Source organism: Aythya fuligula, chromosome 15 (assembly GCF_009819795.1).
Source record: "Aythya fuligula isolate bAytFul2 chromosome 15, bAytFul2.pri, whole genome shotgun sequence".
NCBI lineage: Eukaryota > Metazoa > Chordata > Aves > Anseriformes > Anatidae > Aythya > Aythya fuligula.
In genome coordinates, this window is record NC_045573.1 from 11,811,605 (window position 1) to 11,831,446 (window position 19,842).

At 41.5% G+C, this 19,842-nt stretch overlaps 1 protein-coding gene across 2 annotated transcripts in view; it reads right to left on the bottom strand.

Moving 5' to 3' along the window:
• Positions 1–19,842, bottom strand: part of CLUAP1 (clusterin associated protein 1) — a 71,576-nt gene that overhangs the window by 39,305 nt on the left and 12,429 nt on the right. For both annotated transcript variants that reach the window (XM_032197967.1, XM_032197966.1), the window contains exons 6-8: positions 8,548–8,631; positions 6,309–6,442; positions 4,977–5,118 (exon numbers count right to left, since the gene is read on the bottom strand). In XM_032197967.1, the coding sequence (XP_032053858.1) occupies positions 4,977–5,118; positions 6,309–6,442; positions 8,548–8,631 (360 nt within the window). The remainder of the gene's footprint in view (positions 1–4,976; positions 5,119–6,308; positions 6,443–8,547; positions 8,632–19,842) is intronic.

Consider the following 19,842-nt stretch of genomic DNA (forward strand, 5'->3'; position numbering starts at 1 on the left):
CAGTCATTGCAATGGGAATGTCTAGATTTAATATTTCTAAGCGATAGCGCAAGGCAAAAGACTAAAAGCAAAGCAGCAGAACCTAAGATTATCTTGGAGAGCAGCAGAACTCCGATATCCCTGATATGTGCATGCTCAGAATAAAGTGCCTGGTTTGGGTATGGAGCTCTGATAGGAAAGCATTAGGTAAATGAAGACAGGATTTTATCTGGGTAGGGTGGGTTACAAAGAGAAAGTCATGATGTAGTTTGTTTGTTTTTTTTTTCCCTTGCTTAACCTTTCATCACGATGGACTGCTTATTGAAAGTAATATCAGAATGATGAAAAGAAAAATGGTTTAAGCAATCTCAAACCAAAGATAATGACAGAGTAGCTTAGAACATATTTTTCCATATGCCCACCACTCCACAGCGTTTCTTAGTTGAGATTTCACAGTACCATCATAAAGGCAGTCTTAAAACACATCAGTAGGAAGTAGCTGAAGAAGATACTCCAAGCATGCCCCCTGCAAAGCACAAGAGAAACAAGTATATTCTGTCTAAAAAAAAAAAAAAAAAAAAAGGCCAGCAAATGCTAAAGGACATTGCCAAGTTATTCTGGCATTGCACAAACTAGTTTCAAAAATGCCTTTCTAACTGTATTAGCCTGTGCTGTCCTTTAAAGGACAGGCATCTATTACAGTCCAAAAATCCAGCCCCCAATCTGAAAACCCCTGAAACTTTGAATTTTACAGCAGCCAAAGTTCTAATAACTTTAATGGCTAAACATCAGAACCAATTTGGTCTTAAAAATAGGATAAAAATTAATGAAGAGCATCGACTCTTTTTACATAGAAAAATAAGAACAAATCCTTCAGAAGACACGGCACATAAATCCCTGCTTCTGCACAGACATGCGAGAAGATGGATTAGTGCCATGAGCAGCACCAGAGAACGGAAACAGAATAAAAGAAGTGACTGAAAATGAAAAAATGACTAAGGAAACCACAAAGACAAAATACCCTTATTTAAATTCCTTGGATCCAATAATAAATAGTGCATGACAGTTTGTCAATAAATGTGAGAAACTCACTCAAACGAGGAGTCATGTAAGGACTTCTGACATTTCCACAAACGAGAGTTGATAACGGACAAAAAAACTTTGTATTTTTCATACGTTTCAAAGGGTTTCCACATCAAACAGGCAGGCACTCTGCAGGTGGTAATTTCACCATCAACTGCTCAGTTCTGCCAATTCTTTAAGTTGAGACTCAATAGCAAGCCCTCACGTTCCTTTTAACACCGAGGGATATTTCTCAGTGTGGTGCTTGGCAGGAGACTACCGCCAATTGTCCTCCGAAGCTGCTCCCTCTTATCACAGACACCGGGTGGCAAAAGGAACGGGAAGCTCGAGGCAAACCCAAAAAATCCACACAAACAACAGGCACCGCGGTTGGGAAAGGCTGGAGTGCTTCCACTGCTCAATGTCACTTAATTAAATCTGTGTGCTCGGGTACAATCTTTAAATCACTTTTCTAATTAGGAAATGCACTCTGGCCTATGTCATTAGCCATGCTACGTCAGCAGGCTACCAAAACGGCTTTGAGTCTAAGCACGCTAGAGATTAGTCTCGTTATTCAGCCACAGTCTCTCAAACAGAACAAAAATTCCTCTTTAAAACATGCAACCAGTCAAGGAAAAGTGGTCCAGGAAACAGCCCTCAGTACTGAGCAGCACACAGAGTGCTGGATTAATCTAATTACGTTGCTGTTGCTTTTCCTAGCAAGCTATTTAACAAAATACACAGCAATGATGAAAGAGTTGACTCTCACTCTACAAAAAGATAATTAAGATTTGTTTGGTGGAACAAAAGACAAATCACAGTTAAAATCAACATAATTTTCAGTATTCTTGACAGTTCAAGAGACTGCATATTAAAATGGATTAAATGCAATTATCCCAGTTATTTTTCCTCTGTTGATTCTAAAAGTGATACCGAGATGATAAACTCTCAGACAGCATTCAGCATCAGTTTGGAGCAAATTCCTTTTTTCAAGCATGTAAGAAAACCACCCACTGTTTTGCTTCACCAACACATACCGAAGGTGAAGAAACACTACCTGAAAAGCAGACCAAGTCAGAAAAATGCCCTGGTGTGCCAGCTTGGCGAGAGACTAACACGGAATAGATTAAACACAGCACTTTTAAAAATAAAAATACCCTCCCACCAGTTTGGAGCTAGGAGTGTGCCAGCAAGTCTCTTGGCTTAGTCAGGACCCAGATTCTTCATTCTCTTTCAGTTACCAAGTCCTGGAGCCTGATTTCAAGCACTGACATCTCATGGTTTCATATACTAGCTTGGACTTCAGCATTCTTGAGAATCTGGCTGTAAAAAGACAGGCACCACCTCTTCTTTTACTAAAGCAACAGCTTCTGCAACAAAGCAGTCATCGCTACTTGAGTCGCTGGATCGCTGCCCACAAAGGGATGTTTAGAGCCTCATCCTTTAAACATCTACATATTTTAGATACTCTAGTTTTCTGTTCTTGATCCCCATGCTCTTTTCCTCAGTCTGAAGAAAAACTGTTAAAAGGTACCTTTATTCTCTGTTTCCTTGTTGTCTTTTTTTTTTTTTTTTTTGGGAGGGGGGGAGCAGCATTCTCAAACATTGCCTCAGGAAAAGATTTAACAGACATTAACCTATGGGAAGTGAAATGAAATTGTCTCAGGGTCTTTCCAGGGTTTAGCTCAAGCTATGGAACTAGACAGGTAAACTAAGCTAACACAATGCATTTTACAGATGGTTTTAACAGATTAACTTGATCATTTGAGATCATTGTTAGGAACACTCAACCATGGCAAGAACACATTCCAAGTGCAGAAGACTCTATGCTATTTTAATGTTAACATAAAACATGTGTTAGTTTAAGAAGTTTCCAGTTCTGACGCTTGCTAATGTATACCACACATAACAAGTAACAGAAGTATGCAGAGAAAAACACTTTTTTTTTTTTTTAAACAGCCTTTAACACTCTTAAATTCTGCACAATGTTGAAATATCACTATCTGCTTAGCCTACTAAATTAAAAGCCAAAGAATCTATATGGATTCTCCTGGCATCTCACAGAAAGAAGAGGGAAAATAAAAAGTGTTCTCCATATTCTAAGCACAGGAACATTCCTGAATGGCAAAAGCTTTTCCTTCATCATATTACCTTTTAACAAAAATCCTCTCAAGAACTGTAAGCCAACTCATTACTAACTTCTGTGCATGAATTTATAAACAGTTCCAGGTAGTCGAATTCAAAACATTTCTACCTCTGGTATTAAGTCTCAATGACATTTGAGCAGAAGGGAAAAAATAAATCAGATTTTAGGCTTCATTTCAAGAGTATGATTTAATTGAGGAGGATTTTTTTTTCTTCCAAAGAGATGGGGAAGAACTAGAGCATTATTAAACAAGACACATGAAAATATGAAGCTCGCTACAGGTTAGAAATATGTGACACAGTTTCTACAGAGATAGATAGCTTATAAAAAGGGAGATTAATATGAAGTTGGTTCACAACAATTAACAAGTTGTCAAATGCCCATGTTATCTTTTAAAATACAGATTGACTTTCTCCTCAGGCAAATAATGCAGCAAAATATTTGAGCCTTCTGAACAAAATAGAGCATCCTTTTCCTGGGTCCCAGAGGTGATGGGCATTACTGTATTTTCTCTAGACAGCAAAAAGGACTGAGAGCCTGGTTATGAAGCCCTCTGTACACCATGTTGTGCAGCTCAGATGCACAGAAAGAGTGCAGACAATGCTCAAAGGGGAGGTTTCTTGACACAATCACTTCTACAGAATTACAAAGCTTTCTAAAAAGATAAAATCTCACCAGCTCAAGAGAGACATCATAGAAAAAGAGGAACAATAAAGCTACCTTATCTTATTTTTAGCCTAAGCAAACATGAGGGTAAATGACTTAACTGTTGTTTTTTTTTTTTTCTTCCCCAAATCATTAGGCTCATACAGATACGACAAAAGCAAAATGTACAGTTAATAGACCAGACACAGGAAAGTTACTTGCAGCTCTCCCAAACTTCTGCCAAGAACAGTGAGTTGCGTTGACAAAATAAAACACGGTCTGCATATGAAAGGTAGGAGACCAGGAAGTGGAAGCACTGTTTCACTCAAACAAGGTATAGCACACCCACCAAGATTAAGGTCCAAGGGGAGATCATTCACTGAAACATCTCTTTTCAATGCAGACAGAAAATGTACTGGGTAAAGACTGCAAGAGGGATGAAAAGCCAATAATATCAGTAAACCACGAAGCTACAGGAAGCTGAATAAAAGGCTGGCTGAAAGTGCTGCAGCCCAATAAACACCCAAAGGAAAGAAAAAGATGAAGTAAGATGAGATAGAGATGCATATTCTCTATCCTGTTGGATAATCAAGAATCACCCTGAACTGATACAATTCAGTAAGTCAACAGAAAACAGAATTTCTCTTCACTTTTGTTTGGCAGAAGATTCCAGCATATCTGATTTTTTCACTGCTACTTTTTGCTATGTTTTCATTAAAGAGAACTATGAGGAAATTGAAGAGCCTTGTGCTAAGAAGCCCTTATAAATAAGTTGTTGGCAGGCAACAAAAATAACTGTCTAATAGCTGTTAGCACATACACTGTATGTAGCAAGTGGAAGATTAGAAATACTGCAAGTACTCCACACAATAAAAAGCATCAATTGAGAAATAAAGAATCAAGAAGTTAGTCTGCAAAGGGGTATCGTTACATGGTTTAACTTCACTAACTGAAAATAGAAAGCTCGATTATCACATTTGTCCAAGAGCCACCATACTGTACAGCACATTAGTAAACTGCCAGTCATCCGGGGCTGGTTCTACGAGCAACAGGCTGCTTTGGCAAAGGGGTATGACAACATTTTCTGTTTTAAGGCTAAGGACTACAAAAGAGAGTCTTGATGAGCATTTCTAAACTGTTTTACCTCAAACATCTCCTGCTCTGTCCGACGATGATCATCCAGGAGCTGCTCCAAATAGGTTAGATTACGGAATTTTTCTAGGTAACTACTGTATTGTTTCTGCAGTTGCTCCTCTATCTTCTCATACTCATCCATAAAAGCAGGACTGCAGACAACAAGAACAAACTACTCAGAGAAACACAGACCTGTACACGGGGAAATCCAAAACAGCATTCTTGTTTTTGCAGCTGCTTTTCCATGTCTACTGTATTAATCTATAAGGACCTTCTCTTCCAAGGTTCCACGATACTTCAGAGACCAAAAGCACAAGGCAAAGAAATACTAAGCTGTCCCATGAAAATTACGCATAGCAAAGGTAACATTATTGCATATCCACTACCATTCCTTTCCAAACACAGAGAAGGCAGCATTTTGGCTTCTTTAGCAGACAAATCTAAATTAATCAGCTTGCTGTTCCTTAACTCCAAAAAATAAAAATAAATAAATAAGTCTTGTTGCATGGATGGTAAGCCACCTACTTTACTGGAGGCTTATCTGCAACAAAACTGTACTGTGTTGTTAGAAGCATAAGTAGTCCCAATATAAGTGATGAGGCCCTTTACTATAGTGTCTACTGCTGTGCCCCACAGAATACCACTGCTGTTCAGTGCTTCACTTCTACCAACTGAAGTGTTCGGGATCACAACGCGTATAGGAATCCAATGTTATTCTTCCCACCACTCATTTTTCTCACATTTATATTCTTTTTTTTCTTCATATGAGGTTCAAAAATAGAGAATGATCTTATAGATTGCATAAATCTGCAATTTAACCAAGAGGACATGGTTAATTTAACCAAGCTAAACCACGGATATGAACATTTTGATGTTACGGCAAGTTGTGTCACTGCCTAGAGGAACCTATCCCAACAAGGGACACTTAATTACTTTGGTGGCTGGGAATGCTGGAAGCCTCTGGAACAAAGGGAATAATTGCACCACGTGCCATTTTCAGTGGAGGTACATGCCTCCATTTATGTTTACTAACAAAGGAAAAAAGACCTGCTACCTGGCCATTTTGTACAGCTCAGGCAGCAACTAGGCAGCCCACCAAATAATGTTCTGGGGGCTTTTAACAGCCCTGATAATCTGGTTTCAAATACAAAATAACCAAAAAAATAAACAACTACAATCCAGACTGGGTATCTCTAGAGATGAAAATCCTTCTCCCACAGGCCATCATCTCAGTCTCATTAACAGACTTCACTCCTCGCTGCTCTAAGCATTAAGAACACACGATACCATCATTTATGCTAGCACTCGTTTATGAAGTAGGTAATCGGTTCATAATCTTTACCGAACACTCTGTAGGGTCTGTAGCCTCTTCTGGCTTCTTTCCAGCTCCAATTTTCTTTTTTCAATCTTGGCTTCCAAATTGGCTTCATCCAAAGCCACATTACTCAACATGTCTTTAGTCTTTTGGACTTGTTCCTAAAGGAGAAGGATGATAAACCATAGCACGCACTGGAATAATTAGAATTGTCTTTCAGATACTAAACCTACTTCTGTATTATCTCATATAACGTGTTTTCATAAAACTTTATAACAATGAGCTAGCACAAGCGAGGCAATGAGATTTTTATTTTTTTGTGACCAGGATAATGAACTAGCTATACATTTAGAAATTTAAAATATGTATTTTTTCCCCATACATTCTTAAAGAAAAAAAAACAAACAAACAAACAAAAAACACACAAAATAAGTTGTCCTGAGCTTTAACTTCCTTACTTTCTTTTTCAACAAAATGGTACTAAAAAATGGGAAGGAAAGAAGCCCCCTCCAAAAATCTGACAGGATACAGAAAGCCATCTTTCAACAGGTAAGCATCTGAATAAACACAGATGAGAAATGTGTTTATTTCTTGGCACTACTTTAGGGAATATCTAGGCTTTTATCAACATTCTTTTTCTTCCTGATAAATGTTACTTTTGAAAAGACGTTAATCTATCCCAATACCTTCATCCTCTTCTGAGTCTTGCTGCATCCATCTTTTCAAAATCTGGGAAGCATCCCAAAATTTGCAACACATTATAGGAATAAGGAGGGGAAAGCTAGTTAGAACAACTGAGTGCATTCAGGGTGCTCATGCTCTAGAAACTCTTGAATCTCTCAAGTGAAAGGGAAGAAGGACTTCACAGTTGCTGTTATTCTAGCAGTAATTGTTGCGTGCTGTACAGCTATAATAGGTCGTTTCATTAACTGGTCCAGAACTAAACCAGATGAGGTATATGTTATTGGTATTTCTCAATTGCTCTAATATTTTCCTGTTAGTTTATTAGCACTACTGCCTAGAATATCAATACACATTAACAACATTTAGAGTTCATATGGACTGCAAGTAGGAGCAGAAACAAAGAAAGATCGCCAGGAGTATCTATTGATTATGCTCTGGCTGTTTAAAACCTGGAACTCCACTCCTTGTAATTATGCAATTGGACTGGATACAGTTTGCAGTTAAATAACTTAGAGTATTCACTAGGATTTAATTAACCACCATACTTGCCTATCGGGGCAGCTAATGATTCAGAGATACAGGAACCCAAGCACTGGAGCAAGGACAATGTTCCCGAGACCAGGACAAGGGACTTCTGAAAACTAGAACTGTAATGAAGCATTGGCATGCCACTAATTAGCACAGTGCAAGTTCTTCTCACCCCTTTCTCAGCTCAAGTATCCTTTTTCCAGAGCCCACCTTCACAACCGCAGAGGCAGCAACACATTTTGAGTTACCAGGTATACCCCTTGCAGCCCGGACTGTAAAATTGACGCAGCTTAAACAGTGGAGGTGGCATGCAGATTTCTGTGCTGATGCAGTCAATCATTCCTGTAGAGATTCTGGGGCTACTGCTGAGCTCCTACCAGAAGCAGGGATTACGACTAAACCACAGAGGGCTTTTTTATTTGTTGTTTTCTCCCAAGATAGAGGCCAAGGGAAGCTGTTCTTTGACACAGCTGTATTGACAGCAACACCATGGGTTTGTTACCAAAGTCAGTGCAGCTGGGGGAATATTTCACACATTAAACCAACACAGCCACACAGCACAACAGTCTGGCAGCAGAGCTGTTCTTAACATGTTCTCCTAGGTGCTGCTGCTAGCATAGTTTATCCGTTCTGCTGCAGGCTGTGATTTCTGACTGCCAGCTCAATCACTGTGCAGACACCTCTTCTACTCCGCCAAGAAAAGCTACCAGTTAGTTAGCAGGGTTGCTCACTTGGAACACAACAGATTTTCCAAAGAAATCATAAAGATCATCACTATATTCATTGCCACGATGCAAGGAGCCATCACAGACCGATCTCTGCCTTGATGAACATAGGTAACATTAAATGCGCGAACACAAAGACCAAAACTTGCATTAGCCGTTAGTTGAAGTTTCACATTACCTGTTAACTAACCAGGCAGAGCATTACTTGGCCCAGTCAGTTGAAGGTGATGTGCACTCTATGGCTTAAACCTAGGCTGTTGATAAGAACAACTATGTTCTTCTTACAGGAGAGGAATGATGATTTTGCAATTAAATATCAATTTGCTTACCAGAACACAGTCAATGGCAATTTTCATCATCTTTTCAGCCTCATTTATCTCCAAAGGTCTGGCAATAGATTCTGTTCTTGCTTCCTATGAAATAAAAGTACATAAATATATTTAAACAGTACACTACAAAATTAGTATTTGCAGAACAGAGGACGGTCAAGCAACAACAACATAATCATCTGCATAACAAATGGCAGAGGATTTAGTATTTATGCACCGAGGCTCAAACAATTAAAAGAATGGGAGGTTATGAAAAAGTCAGTTAAGCGAGGCTGGGATCAACATGGAGCGATTAAGGTAACTTTTCAAAAACAAAGTGTTATCATTAGAACTGCAACTATTCTTGAACGCAGATTTTTTGGAAACTGCACAGGTTATTACACATTAAGCAAAGTGTGCAACATGGAAGATTTCATCATTACAATGCAGCTCACATAAACAGCATTGTAGGAAGATGAGCCCAGTGTCAAAAATTCACAGACACAAGCAGTGTGAACCCATCTAACTAAGCCAGGAATCTGGGACAGCCTGTAGGTGCTTCCCACGTGGGTGTAGACCCATATAAAATGAGCTGATGATGCAGATGTACTTCTCTGATTCAGGTAACCAAGTGATTCAGACTCCTCATCAAGACAGCATTCCTTGTTTATATCCCCCCAAAAACCTCTTCTGCATACAGCAGTTCTGGGGACAGATGGGCTTAGGAGCATTCAGCATGCCCTCCTCTGTACGACACCTTACAAAACTGACCAGGTCATTACACAAAAACACTGGATCGGTTGCTTGACTGGGAGAAGAGGGAGATTGTTCCAGCCAAAGGTCCTTAAAATCATCTTATGTCAGCAAACCATTTGGTAGCAGGTGGATAAAGACAGAAATAGCATCTCTCTAGAGAACATCTGACTAAGAATCTGAAACCACTTTATACACTGCAACAGGCTGTACCCAGCCTACTACAGGACGGATGCTGGAAGCAGATACAATTACTCCGTTACGTTACCAGGCCAGACACTCCAGCTTGCGTAAGCACATATTGGTGGAGGCAGCCCAACTCCATCCCACTGCCTCACCAACTCAAACTCGGGGAGTTGCAACTTGTCTAGGTGAGCTCCCCGATTGGATTCACGGTGCTTTTTGTGCAGAGCTTATTCCTCTGCTGCATCAGCTCCCTGAACCAGCCTGCCACATGATGCATGGAGGGCTTTTGTTATTTTTTGGGGGTGGCACAAGAGAAGTAGGGGAAATATCTTGTTGGGGAATGACAAGAGCTGCATCTGTTAGTGGCAGTGACAGCTTACACTGCCTAAGGTGCTTGTGAACGTTCCCCTGCCCACACAGAAATACAAGCTCCAAGCAGCAGAAAGTCAGTCTGGTTGAATACAGGATGCAAGGAGTCTGCACAGTACATATTCCTGAATAACTCCACAGGTAGACACTTTTGGAGGAAGGCCGGAGAGGAATAAGTAGCTCAGTAGCTATTATGAGACCATTCTGCATCTACAAGCTCAACAAAATGCCTGTTCATTTGTGAAGACTCCACCTGAGCCGAGATGCACAGAAGCTAAAAAGGAAGCCAGATCAGCTGCTGGAAACACCGCCCTGCCAAGTGCACTCAGCTCTCCTGATGGCAACAGAGAGATCTCTGCTACAAAGCGACTGTATTTCAAACAAAATAGTTTACCACTCAGCAGGAGGAAGGAAATGATTTCCCTTTCCATTTTCAAACGAGATAAAAGGAACAGCGAGGACCTTAGGTTTTAATTATATGCAACTCCCTTACCAATTTCCTTTCAGTAGCCTGGTGAAGCACCCACAGATAACGCACAAGTCACTCTGACCTGTGTCAGATCAGGGTAACTGATGGGTTTCAGATATACCTCTGAGGAGCCATCATTTCATGCTGGAATCATCTCTACAAGTTTGATGTTTCTCCTTCTACCTTCCCTCTACCACCCGTGCAAGTTTTACCTACAGTCTTCATGGAGAAATCCACATCAATATCCAGAATGAGGTTTAGTGCTGAAGTCACGCCTGCTTGGAAAAATTTGTCAGGCCAACGAAGAGCAGAGTTAAGGCAGCAATTTGTATTTTCAGACCTGATTGCTGAACCATAGCTTAGCCAAAACGAAGGCAGTCAGTACCATGAACATCTTCCTCGCACTCCAGCAGACCAAGAGGTGAACCCAGGTGGACCATCGCAGCTTCCATGGGCACGCAGCTCCTCCCTAAGGGTCTACATTTGCATGCCCATTTTTCACTTCACTGCTACAAACAGTGCCATGAACCTGTGACACTTCAGAGCAGTAAATGTAAGTGGGCACTAAATCATAATGGAAAAAACAATACATTTTGAGAAAATGAAAATGGTCAATGAATTCGTTAATGGATGTTAGTAAAGGCTCCCATGGATATCCATCAGCAGGACATCTCCTTCATCCCATGAAAACTCTTGAAGGGAAAGCTTTTACTTTCAGTACCTCTTTTGAGGAAGGACCCTGCAACTGGCCATAAAAAGAAGATAGCTCACATTAATGTGCACAGAGAAAAATAAAATACCCCACAAAGGCTACGGAGTCATTATGAAAAGTATTTACTTTAAAATACCAGAGTTGACTAATTTAAACATTATTAAGCCATTAGCAAATGAAAGAAAATGAATTTAAGTTCACACAAGCGCTTTGACAATCTCTGACTCCCCACACGAGCAAATAAACCATGTTTTCCTGCCAGCCCAACTTGTCATCAACAGCATTTCTTACCCTGTATAAAATACGCAGCAAGATGACAACTGAGATTTTTAAAACCTGACTTGGCACAAAAGCTGCCTGTTTGTGCTTAAATCTGTGGCTACAAATAGGCTGTACACCTGAAGGCAAACCAATATTCTGAATTTGCCCAAATACCAGGTATTACATTGCTGCTGGCTGTACTCACAATTCCATGTGCTCAAAAAAGGTGGGCAAATGAAACTAAGCTGCAAAATGTGTCTTTCTTCATTTTCTTTTAAAGTAATGTACTCTTTGCAATTAGGTGTACTAATCAGAACGCACATTATAATACACAAGAGGCTTCCTTTAAATTAACCATTAAAACCAGAGTTCTCAGGAGAGGTGAAAAATATAGAAAAAAATTATCAAGGCAAGGGGAGGGAAGAAGCTGAACAATTTAGGACTATACCTAGTAATTACAACTTAAGAAGACAAACATATACAAAAAGAGAGAGGTCTTCATGAACAAACTGATTGTTTACCACTTACCAGTGCTTCCTGTTCAAAGTGTTCAAAGAGCTCCCTGGCTATACTTTTACATCATAAATACTAATTAAAAATCGGGGAAGCCAAGTGTAAAATTATTTTTGATGAACTAAAGCTGACAATTATTAAAGAAAACACACAGAAGTACACAAGAGACACCATTTGCTGGCATTTTTTACCCACTCTGGTTCAACCAGTATTTGGTGCTGCACGGGAAGGCTGAGATGTTCAAGTTTTGCATCTCACTTTGGACAAAGCCAACTGGAAGTACTATCAAATTACTTGGCTGGTTTAGACTCAAAAAATTTTGTTTTCTTTGGAAATGAGAATTTCATTACAAAGTTAGGAAGATCTCTAATCAAAGGCCAGCCGACTGCCCAGTCAAGCAGAACAGAGCACAGCCTGACAGAACGTTCCCTGCAGGATGCAGAAGGCTAAGAGGGAAGCCAGCTCCACCCAAGTTGCACCAGTTTTGGCAGCAAAAGTGAAGATAAATTTCCTTAGAGCAAAACTGCACTGCTGTCGTTTCAGGAAATAACACTGAGCTTAAAGCCTTCAAAACTCCATCTGTCTAAAGAAATCACGAGTCTCATGTGTGCACCGCTGCTGAGTGACCATCCCCTGGGTCAAAAACCAGCAAAGGAGAAGGCCACAGGAGATCCTCCCAGTCTGAGGTCCTGTCAACAGAAACCACGCCAGCAGCTGGCCTTCCAGAAGCTGTGACAAGCTGTGGTTCTGGTCATCTACCCCGGCAGCCACCTTTTGGCTCCTATTGGAGACGTCTGCCTAACACGGGACCACAAACTGTCATCATAGTCACAACACTCAGTTTGGTGTCACAGTACAGCTTCTTTCTGCCAAAGGACAGGGAAGCAACTCGTTCATTGCACCAGGAGTTCTGCAGCACTCACCGAAGAAGCATCCTGTAGGGTACAAATACAGGGACACTAATTCTATCAAACCCTCTTTCAGCTTCACTGCCAAATACCCAGCTAATATACAAAGGCCGTTTGAAATATAAAATGCAGACAAGCAGCACAGGACCTGCCTTCCACAGAGCTCTACAGACAAATTTCCTGGATGTGGAAAAACATGGATCTCTAGGATTATTAGGGAATACTTCTCTTTTATTCAAAGCAAAGTACCCCTTCGGGTATATGCAGGAGCTCTGAAATAAATGCTAACATGCAGGAGACTCCAGTGCCCGAACAAAAATGTCACTCATCTTCCAGGTATGCACTAAATCCTCTATTATATTTGCCAGCCATTTTCAGATGTCTTGATCACCCTCAGCCATCTGAAATGGGCTTATATGGCTAGATTTAGGCACCTGTACTGCAAATTAAAAAATCAAACAAAAGACACAGTATGGCTGTGTATATATATAAAAATAAAAGCCAGATCAAAGCTCCTGTAAGTTTGGACTTCAGCCCACTTACACATCAATTATAAGAAATATTCCATGCAGTCAACTAAAATTGTCAAGAAAGAAATACCAAACTCTCCCAAAGCACAGGATTCAGTAGCAAACACTACAGAAGGAACTGGTTTGTTGTCAAGTGTCGTATGGGCTCCACAGAGCAATTACCGGCAGAGGGTTGACATACAGCTCCCAGCATCTTCTGAAAGTACATGGGATCGTGGCCTCAGCAGAAACCAGCAGCAGCACTTCCACGGTACATTTTAGCTTTCCATTATGCAAGAGGTGTTACAATCTGATTTAGAACCCTTACATGAAGGGCAATGTTGTGAGCCCATTGTGAAATTTAGAAGCACTTACGTGGACTCAGCTGTAGCTTGGCTCATTTGGCTTGCATTTCAGACCTAGAGTGGGAAATAGCTGGACAATTTCTCAGCCTTCTACCACAACCTGAAGAGCTTCTATTAAAGTCAGCGGACTCTGAGTACAGCGCTGATGCTGGCACTTGTCTGTACAGGAAGTTCCTGCAAACAGAACTAAGGTGGTGAATTTTGAGTGTACCTGTGCTACTTTGCGTTGTCCTGCTGAGCAAATACGCTGACACGCAAGAGTGATGCCACTGAGCAAGGCAGCTCATTCCCACTATGCTCCCGTTGATTTGTTTCCCTGGGTGCTGCAGTGACTACAAGGAACACTTAAAGTCATCCTAAATTCACAGGCTGCCTGGCCACAAAGTAATGCCAGAAAAGCCAAACGCACCTCTTACCACACAACGTGGGGCCAGGAAGTTGCTGCCACTCCTGCAAAAGCCCCCACTGCTTCCTTTGCTAAGAATTTTTCCCTCTAGGAGTTGTATATTTGGTTAAAAATGAAAAGCCACTAATGCAAAAAACAGTCCACAAACATGCCCAGTGAAGAATTTCCAACTAGCTATTGTTTTCCGTCGTGAATCAAAACCAGCTAAGCCAGCTTCCTGCATGCCTACGTATGCAATGAATGGATGCACGCATCTTCTGAACTGCAGGAAGGGGTGCACGACTAGCACACAGGTCACTCATGATAACTGTTTTATATTATATGTATATACTGAATTCAGGAAAATAATTAACATACACTGTGATCACATTTGGCCAAAATGGAATGGATTATTAGGCACGGTTACATGTTAACAGGAAGGTACAGGATGGAAATTAAAAATAATCAAGACCTTCTGAAGGAACCTGATACTTGTAACAGCCTAATTTTTTCCTCAAGAGATTAAAGCTCAAATTAATTGAGATTTTTGCTGCTTCCAGGCTCCCAGGAAGCTGCTGTCTTGTACGCTCATCTCAGTAGTCCACAAAGTAAATCCACAGAGACATTTGCCTACTCAGCAATGCAGAGCCCTCAACCAGAGCTACCGTCCGAAGCCCCAGTAGCTATCGCAGTGTTTAAGAAGCGTGGCACGAGAAGGGGATCTGAGCTAAAGAACCAGCTGGAAAGCACAACTTTCTGCAGAGCAAAAAGAATCAGGCAGCCTGCCTAGCCAGATAAGACGCAATCTGAACATATGCTTTATGACAGAAGGAAACATTGCAAACATTAGCGTCCAGACTGCTGAACTGTGAGGCAAGAAGGAGAACTGTAAAGCTTTCTGACAGGCACATAGTTACACTGCTCTCCCCTCCCCACACCGACCTCCAGGTGGTCCACGGGTCTTCTAGCTCAGGAGCTGTTTCCACTGAATTACCTTCTGCTCACAAACCCCAGCACGTGCTTACTGGTGTCTTCCTGCATCCTTAAAACCCTCACCTTTAATTTAACACTTGCCAGGTTTCACAGCACATTGCACTGGTAAGGCTTGCATTAGCCCACAGGGCTGCAGGGTGCTGCTTGGACCAGGGGTCTTTATACAGGCAGCAGCTCATGATGTCTCTTCCATGGTCTGGCAAGAAGACAACGAATGTATGCCTGCCAGCACAGCAGAAGCTGTGTTTGTGAGTGGATTTCCTATTACAAACAGATGAAATTGGCCTTGGGCAGCATGGACAGTTGGGAGCATGCTTTTTGTTTTTTTACAGGAAAAAACAACAGGGTCATCAAAAAGGCAAGGCACCTGGTCAGGCCAAAAGTTACTTCAATATCTCCTTTTATCCACAGCCTTCTGTAACAAATGTTTTTAGAAGTATTTCCTTTCCCTACTCAATAAAAATAAAAGGAAAGCTTCAGGAAGGGTTATGATTTCCTCAGAACAAAAAAGAAGCATCAACAAAACGAATGTTTTGTTCAGCAGCATCTTTCAGACCTCAAAAGCACACCATGACCCCATGCAAAGCTGCAGTAAAAGTAGAAACAGGCACTGGGTATGCAGCAATACCACCCAAGAGACAGTTTAAACTTTTTAACTCTCATCGAGCCCTTGATTCCACAAACATTGCCGCACAGCTTCAGGTTTCCATCCCCAACAAAGCTTAACCAGCAAGCAGCGGAGTGGCCGGTGAGCTCCAGTGACAGAAACACGGGGCGGCTCTTCGGCAGAAACAAAGGCAATTTAAGTCAGCACATTTTCCTCTTATGTAATTAAAATTTTGACATGGCTATACTTTGTGTCTAATGAAGGAAGGTTAGGAATAATGAGCAACTGAAGCCTCACCAGATATTCAGAACGCAGCGTTGCCGATGTAGCCCAATTATTAGGTGAACCTTCTTGCAGAGCCGTGCAGTTTTTGACAAGTGCTGTGACATGCAGTAGATGGTTTGGATGTGATTTGCTTCCCAGCTAAGCTAGAATGGCTTTTCAAAACAGTCTAGAACTGAGCTACAAGCATGCAAGTCTTCCAGCTAGTTGACAAAATCGTCTCTGCACTGAAACAACTGGCCCCAAACCACAACGGGAAATGTGCCCCCTACCAATTTATAGGTGATGCTATGTTTCCAAGCCAAATACTAATGCAAAGCTCACTAGAAAATCATTTGTCACATGAACATATAACCATGCCTATGATTAAAGCAATCCAAAGTACAGGACAGCATTGATTCAACTTCTCACAATCTCAAGGTTTAATTCCGGCTTCCCACCTTGCAATAATCCCTCTTCTTCAAAACTGGTAAGTTGGGTTTTGGTTTGAAGCAGCACAGTTCAAAGAATTTGAAGCAAACTAGGCAATTCTCCGGAGTTCTGGGAACTTCAGAATTACAATTTCCCACTAGAAATCACTTTTACCCCTGTGATGTGCGTGGCAACTTTGCAGCCAAGGCACCGGGAAGAGAGAAATTCGTTTATCAGCCTCCCCAGGCAGTATCTAGTACCCAGAACTAACATTTGGCAGATGGAAAACGTTTCCAACGTTACAGGTAAAACAATTTCTTGTAGTTACCTTTCAAGAACGCAGCTGACACTCCAAGCCAACCCACCTCTCCCTCCACGGAGAGGGGCAGGCAGCAAACTGCAACAGAGCAAGCAGGGGGAGGCAGGGGAGAGGGAAGCTTTAATCAAGAAGCAGGGAATGAAGAGATCCAGTTAAATGTCTTTAGTGGCATCTCTTTATGTTGTAACTGATGCCATTTCAGTTCTGCAGCTGGATCTGAATGCCTTTGGCTCTTCTGAGAGTTTAATTCAAGCATGTCACAAACTGAAGTCAGCAAAGAGATTCTCGATGGCTTCCATCAATTTTGGAATAAGCTTATACCGTGTGCATACAGAACAATAACACTCGTACCAACACCCTGTACTTCAAAATATATCCTCTGCAGACTTGGAAACACTCTCTGGCTGTTAAAAGCTTTGATCTACAAAATTACAGAAATTACTTTATTTACACAAGAGAATCCACAGGGACTAAATGGTTTGTTCAAGGTCGCAGACTGAGTAAGAGCCAAGAGGAGTGTGAGAATACTGACCCAGGGCGCTGCCCATCCTCAGCACAAGCAAAGTACATCAAGAGAGAGATGATTTTCACCTTCCTTCAGTTGTACATGGCTTGGAGTTAATTAAGAGGTAAATAAAATGAAAACAACCTTGAGAAGGTCAGAAATCTTTACGCCTGCCACCAGCACAGAGGCAGTTTTATTTTGGAATTTTTTTTTGCTTCATTATCTTACCGTGTCTAATAAGTCAGCAAGCCTAAGCAAGGCAGCTACTTGACAGGCTCCTGCTAACATGTCCACGGGATCTCTGGCAGATGCAAAGTGGCAGCCTCTCCGAGACAGTCAGCTTCACCCACGTGTTATAAATAGCCGTGATTTTTTTCCTTTTGGATGTTCAACGTATGACAACTCAGGAGCATCCTTCCTCAGTTGATCACAATTGACCTTGAAAGTCATTACTGCTTTATCCTAAAGAATTTTTTGGGTCACCTCATCAGCCCTCCCTCCCAGTAAAGGCTCATCTTGCCATCTTCCCCACGAACGACCTGTCAGTAACCAGCTGTTACACGACACAGAAGACCAGTGGCTTTTCTAAGGTCTCTGGGCCATTTACAAGCCCGTAGCAGTTAGCTGTGTGGGTCCAGAGTCAGCCAACCCACGTGAAAACTGAACTGAATGCACAGTGACATGCTGCTGCATTTTACCTGAGCACCAACATTAATTACTCTGGTGCTTCTCCGGATTTGGGGCTTGCCAAGCTTGATCACAGCATGGGTGAGTTTCTACTTCTACTTCTTTTGGTCCTCCTAAGCATAGAAAATAGTGTATGCAGAGAGAGAGAGAGAGAAAGAGGGATGGAGAGAGGGAGAAATATAAATCAAATCCCTCCATCCCCACCCCAAACTCAAACCAGCCCCCACATTCCCTCATCTGGGTGGGGAGGGAGTGCTAGGAAATGAGAACTCAGTGTCTAGTTACTCTTCCAAAGCTGGATATAAATACTCTGAAAATTAAGGCCACATAGTCATGCAATGCAGAGGAAGTCCCACTGGCAGTAAAGGAGACAATGAAGATAAATACATGAATCTCCGTGCACAGAATTTGCTTTTCAGCCAGGGAACTCACTGTGTTGCACCAGAACTCATTCATCAGCCCCACTACAGCCCTACCATATATCAAGATTACAATGATTCCACGCATGAAGAAACAATTACTGAGCGCTAGGAACCAGCATATTTAAAAACAGGCTCTACGAACTCCAACTTTCAGATTTCTATACTTGGACCAGTAAGACTGGAAACTGCAGACTATCTGCAAATATACGGGCTAAATCCATTTTCAAACAAGAAGTCTGTCCCTCCCCCAGCGCACTGCCACAGGACACCAACCTATGCTGTGCTCACCAACAGCTGTTCTCGAAACACGGCATCCTGGCAGCTTCAGTGGACCCCAGCACTGCACTCCAAAGATCCCTGGTGAAGCACAGCTTTCCGTCTCTCCCTCTTAGTGCTGAACTGTGCCAAGTCGCCCCCCAGCTGGAAAAGGGCAAAAGCAGCGCCTGCACCTCTCCCCATCCACACCTCGCACCCCACAGCCCAACGCATGAGGTGGGAGAGCAGGAAAGGAAATCTCCTGACCTGTTTACAGGGCTGGAACCCAGCAGCTTCTCCTCACATTTTGGCTTTCTGCTGCTGTAGGGCTGTTTATCAGGAAATGCCTTCCTGTTCTGCTCAAATATAAAACCCAATTTCTTATTTAAACCAAAAAGGACATCTGTGATTTTCATCTGATGAGATAAGCATAGCTTTTAGTTAAGATTCTGACCAGAAAACCTACCAACAGCACCCTAGGCTGAATTAAGCAAATGAGTGCCTGTAGGTTTTGCTTCCTCCAGTATTCTTTAATTAAAGGTTTGAGTGATGTTTATTGGTTGTGGGGTCTTTTGTTGTTTGAACGTTATAGATTAATTCTAAAAGCAGTTTACAAATCAGAAATTCAATGAGGAAATCATGGATTTATAAAGGCATGACAAAGGCACAGCACCACATTTCCATGAACACAAATACTCTTTCAAATTGATACAGATGCATTTACATCAATACGTACCTACGACACATCTGATATAAACTTTTCCTTAATAAAGCCTTCCTTTCTCTAGCTGAAATTTGTTTTCATTCAGAAAGTAATTTACAAAAGTGGCCCATTACTTGGATCAATAAGGTTTATCTTATGCATAAGGATTTTCTACATAGCTTCTATACAAATTATGTGCAAAAAGAGCTCCAATAAAGAAAGCGAAGGTTGTGACACATTATAGTCAATGTTTCTACAGGAAATAAAAGTGAGTTTTACTTCACTTTTCCCAGTGATCTTTCCCCAAAAGGTGCTTCGACAATGAAAACAGATCTATTCAACCCACTGATGACAAATGCTGGCATTTCTTCTACAGTTACAGGAAAATGAAGCAGTCTTTGCTTAGGATAGAAACAAGATCCTCAGCTTAACTAAGCCTAGGCAGCAAGATCCTCCAATTAGGCATTTGGAGATGGATGAGTTGGAAGGGAAGGAGGAGGGAGCTCAGAAAAAGTAAAACCGTGTTCTCAAATTCATTAAAACAATATCACAACTGTCGATGCATTTTAATATATGCAACAGGTTTCAGGACATAAAACGTAATTAACAAATAAACCATACGGCTCTCCTACTGCCCTTCAGTAGCGCAGTCTCTCCTCCAGCACAATTTATCATGTGCGTTACTTAGCCAAGCAATGTCAA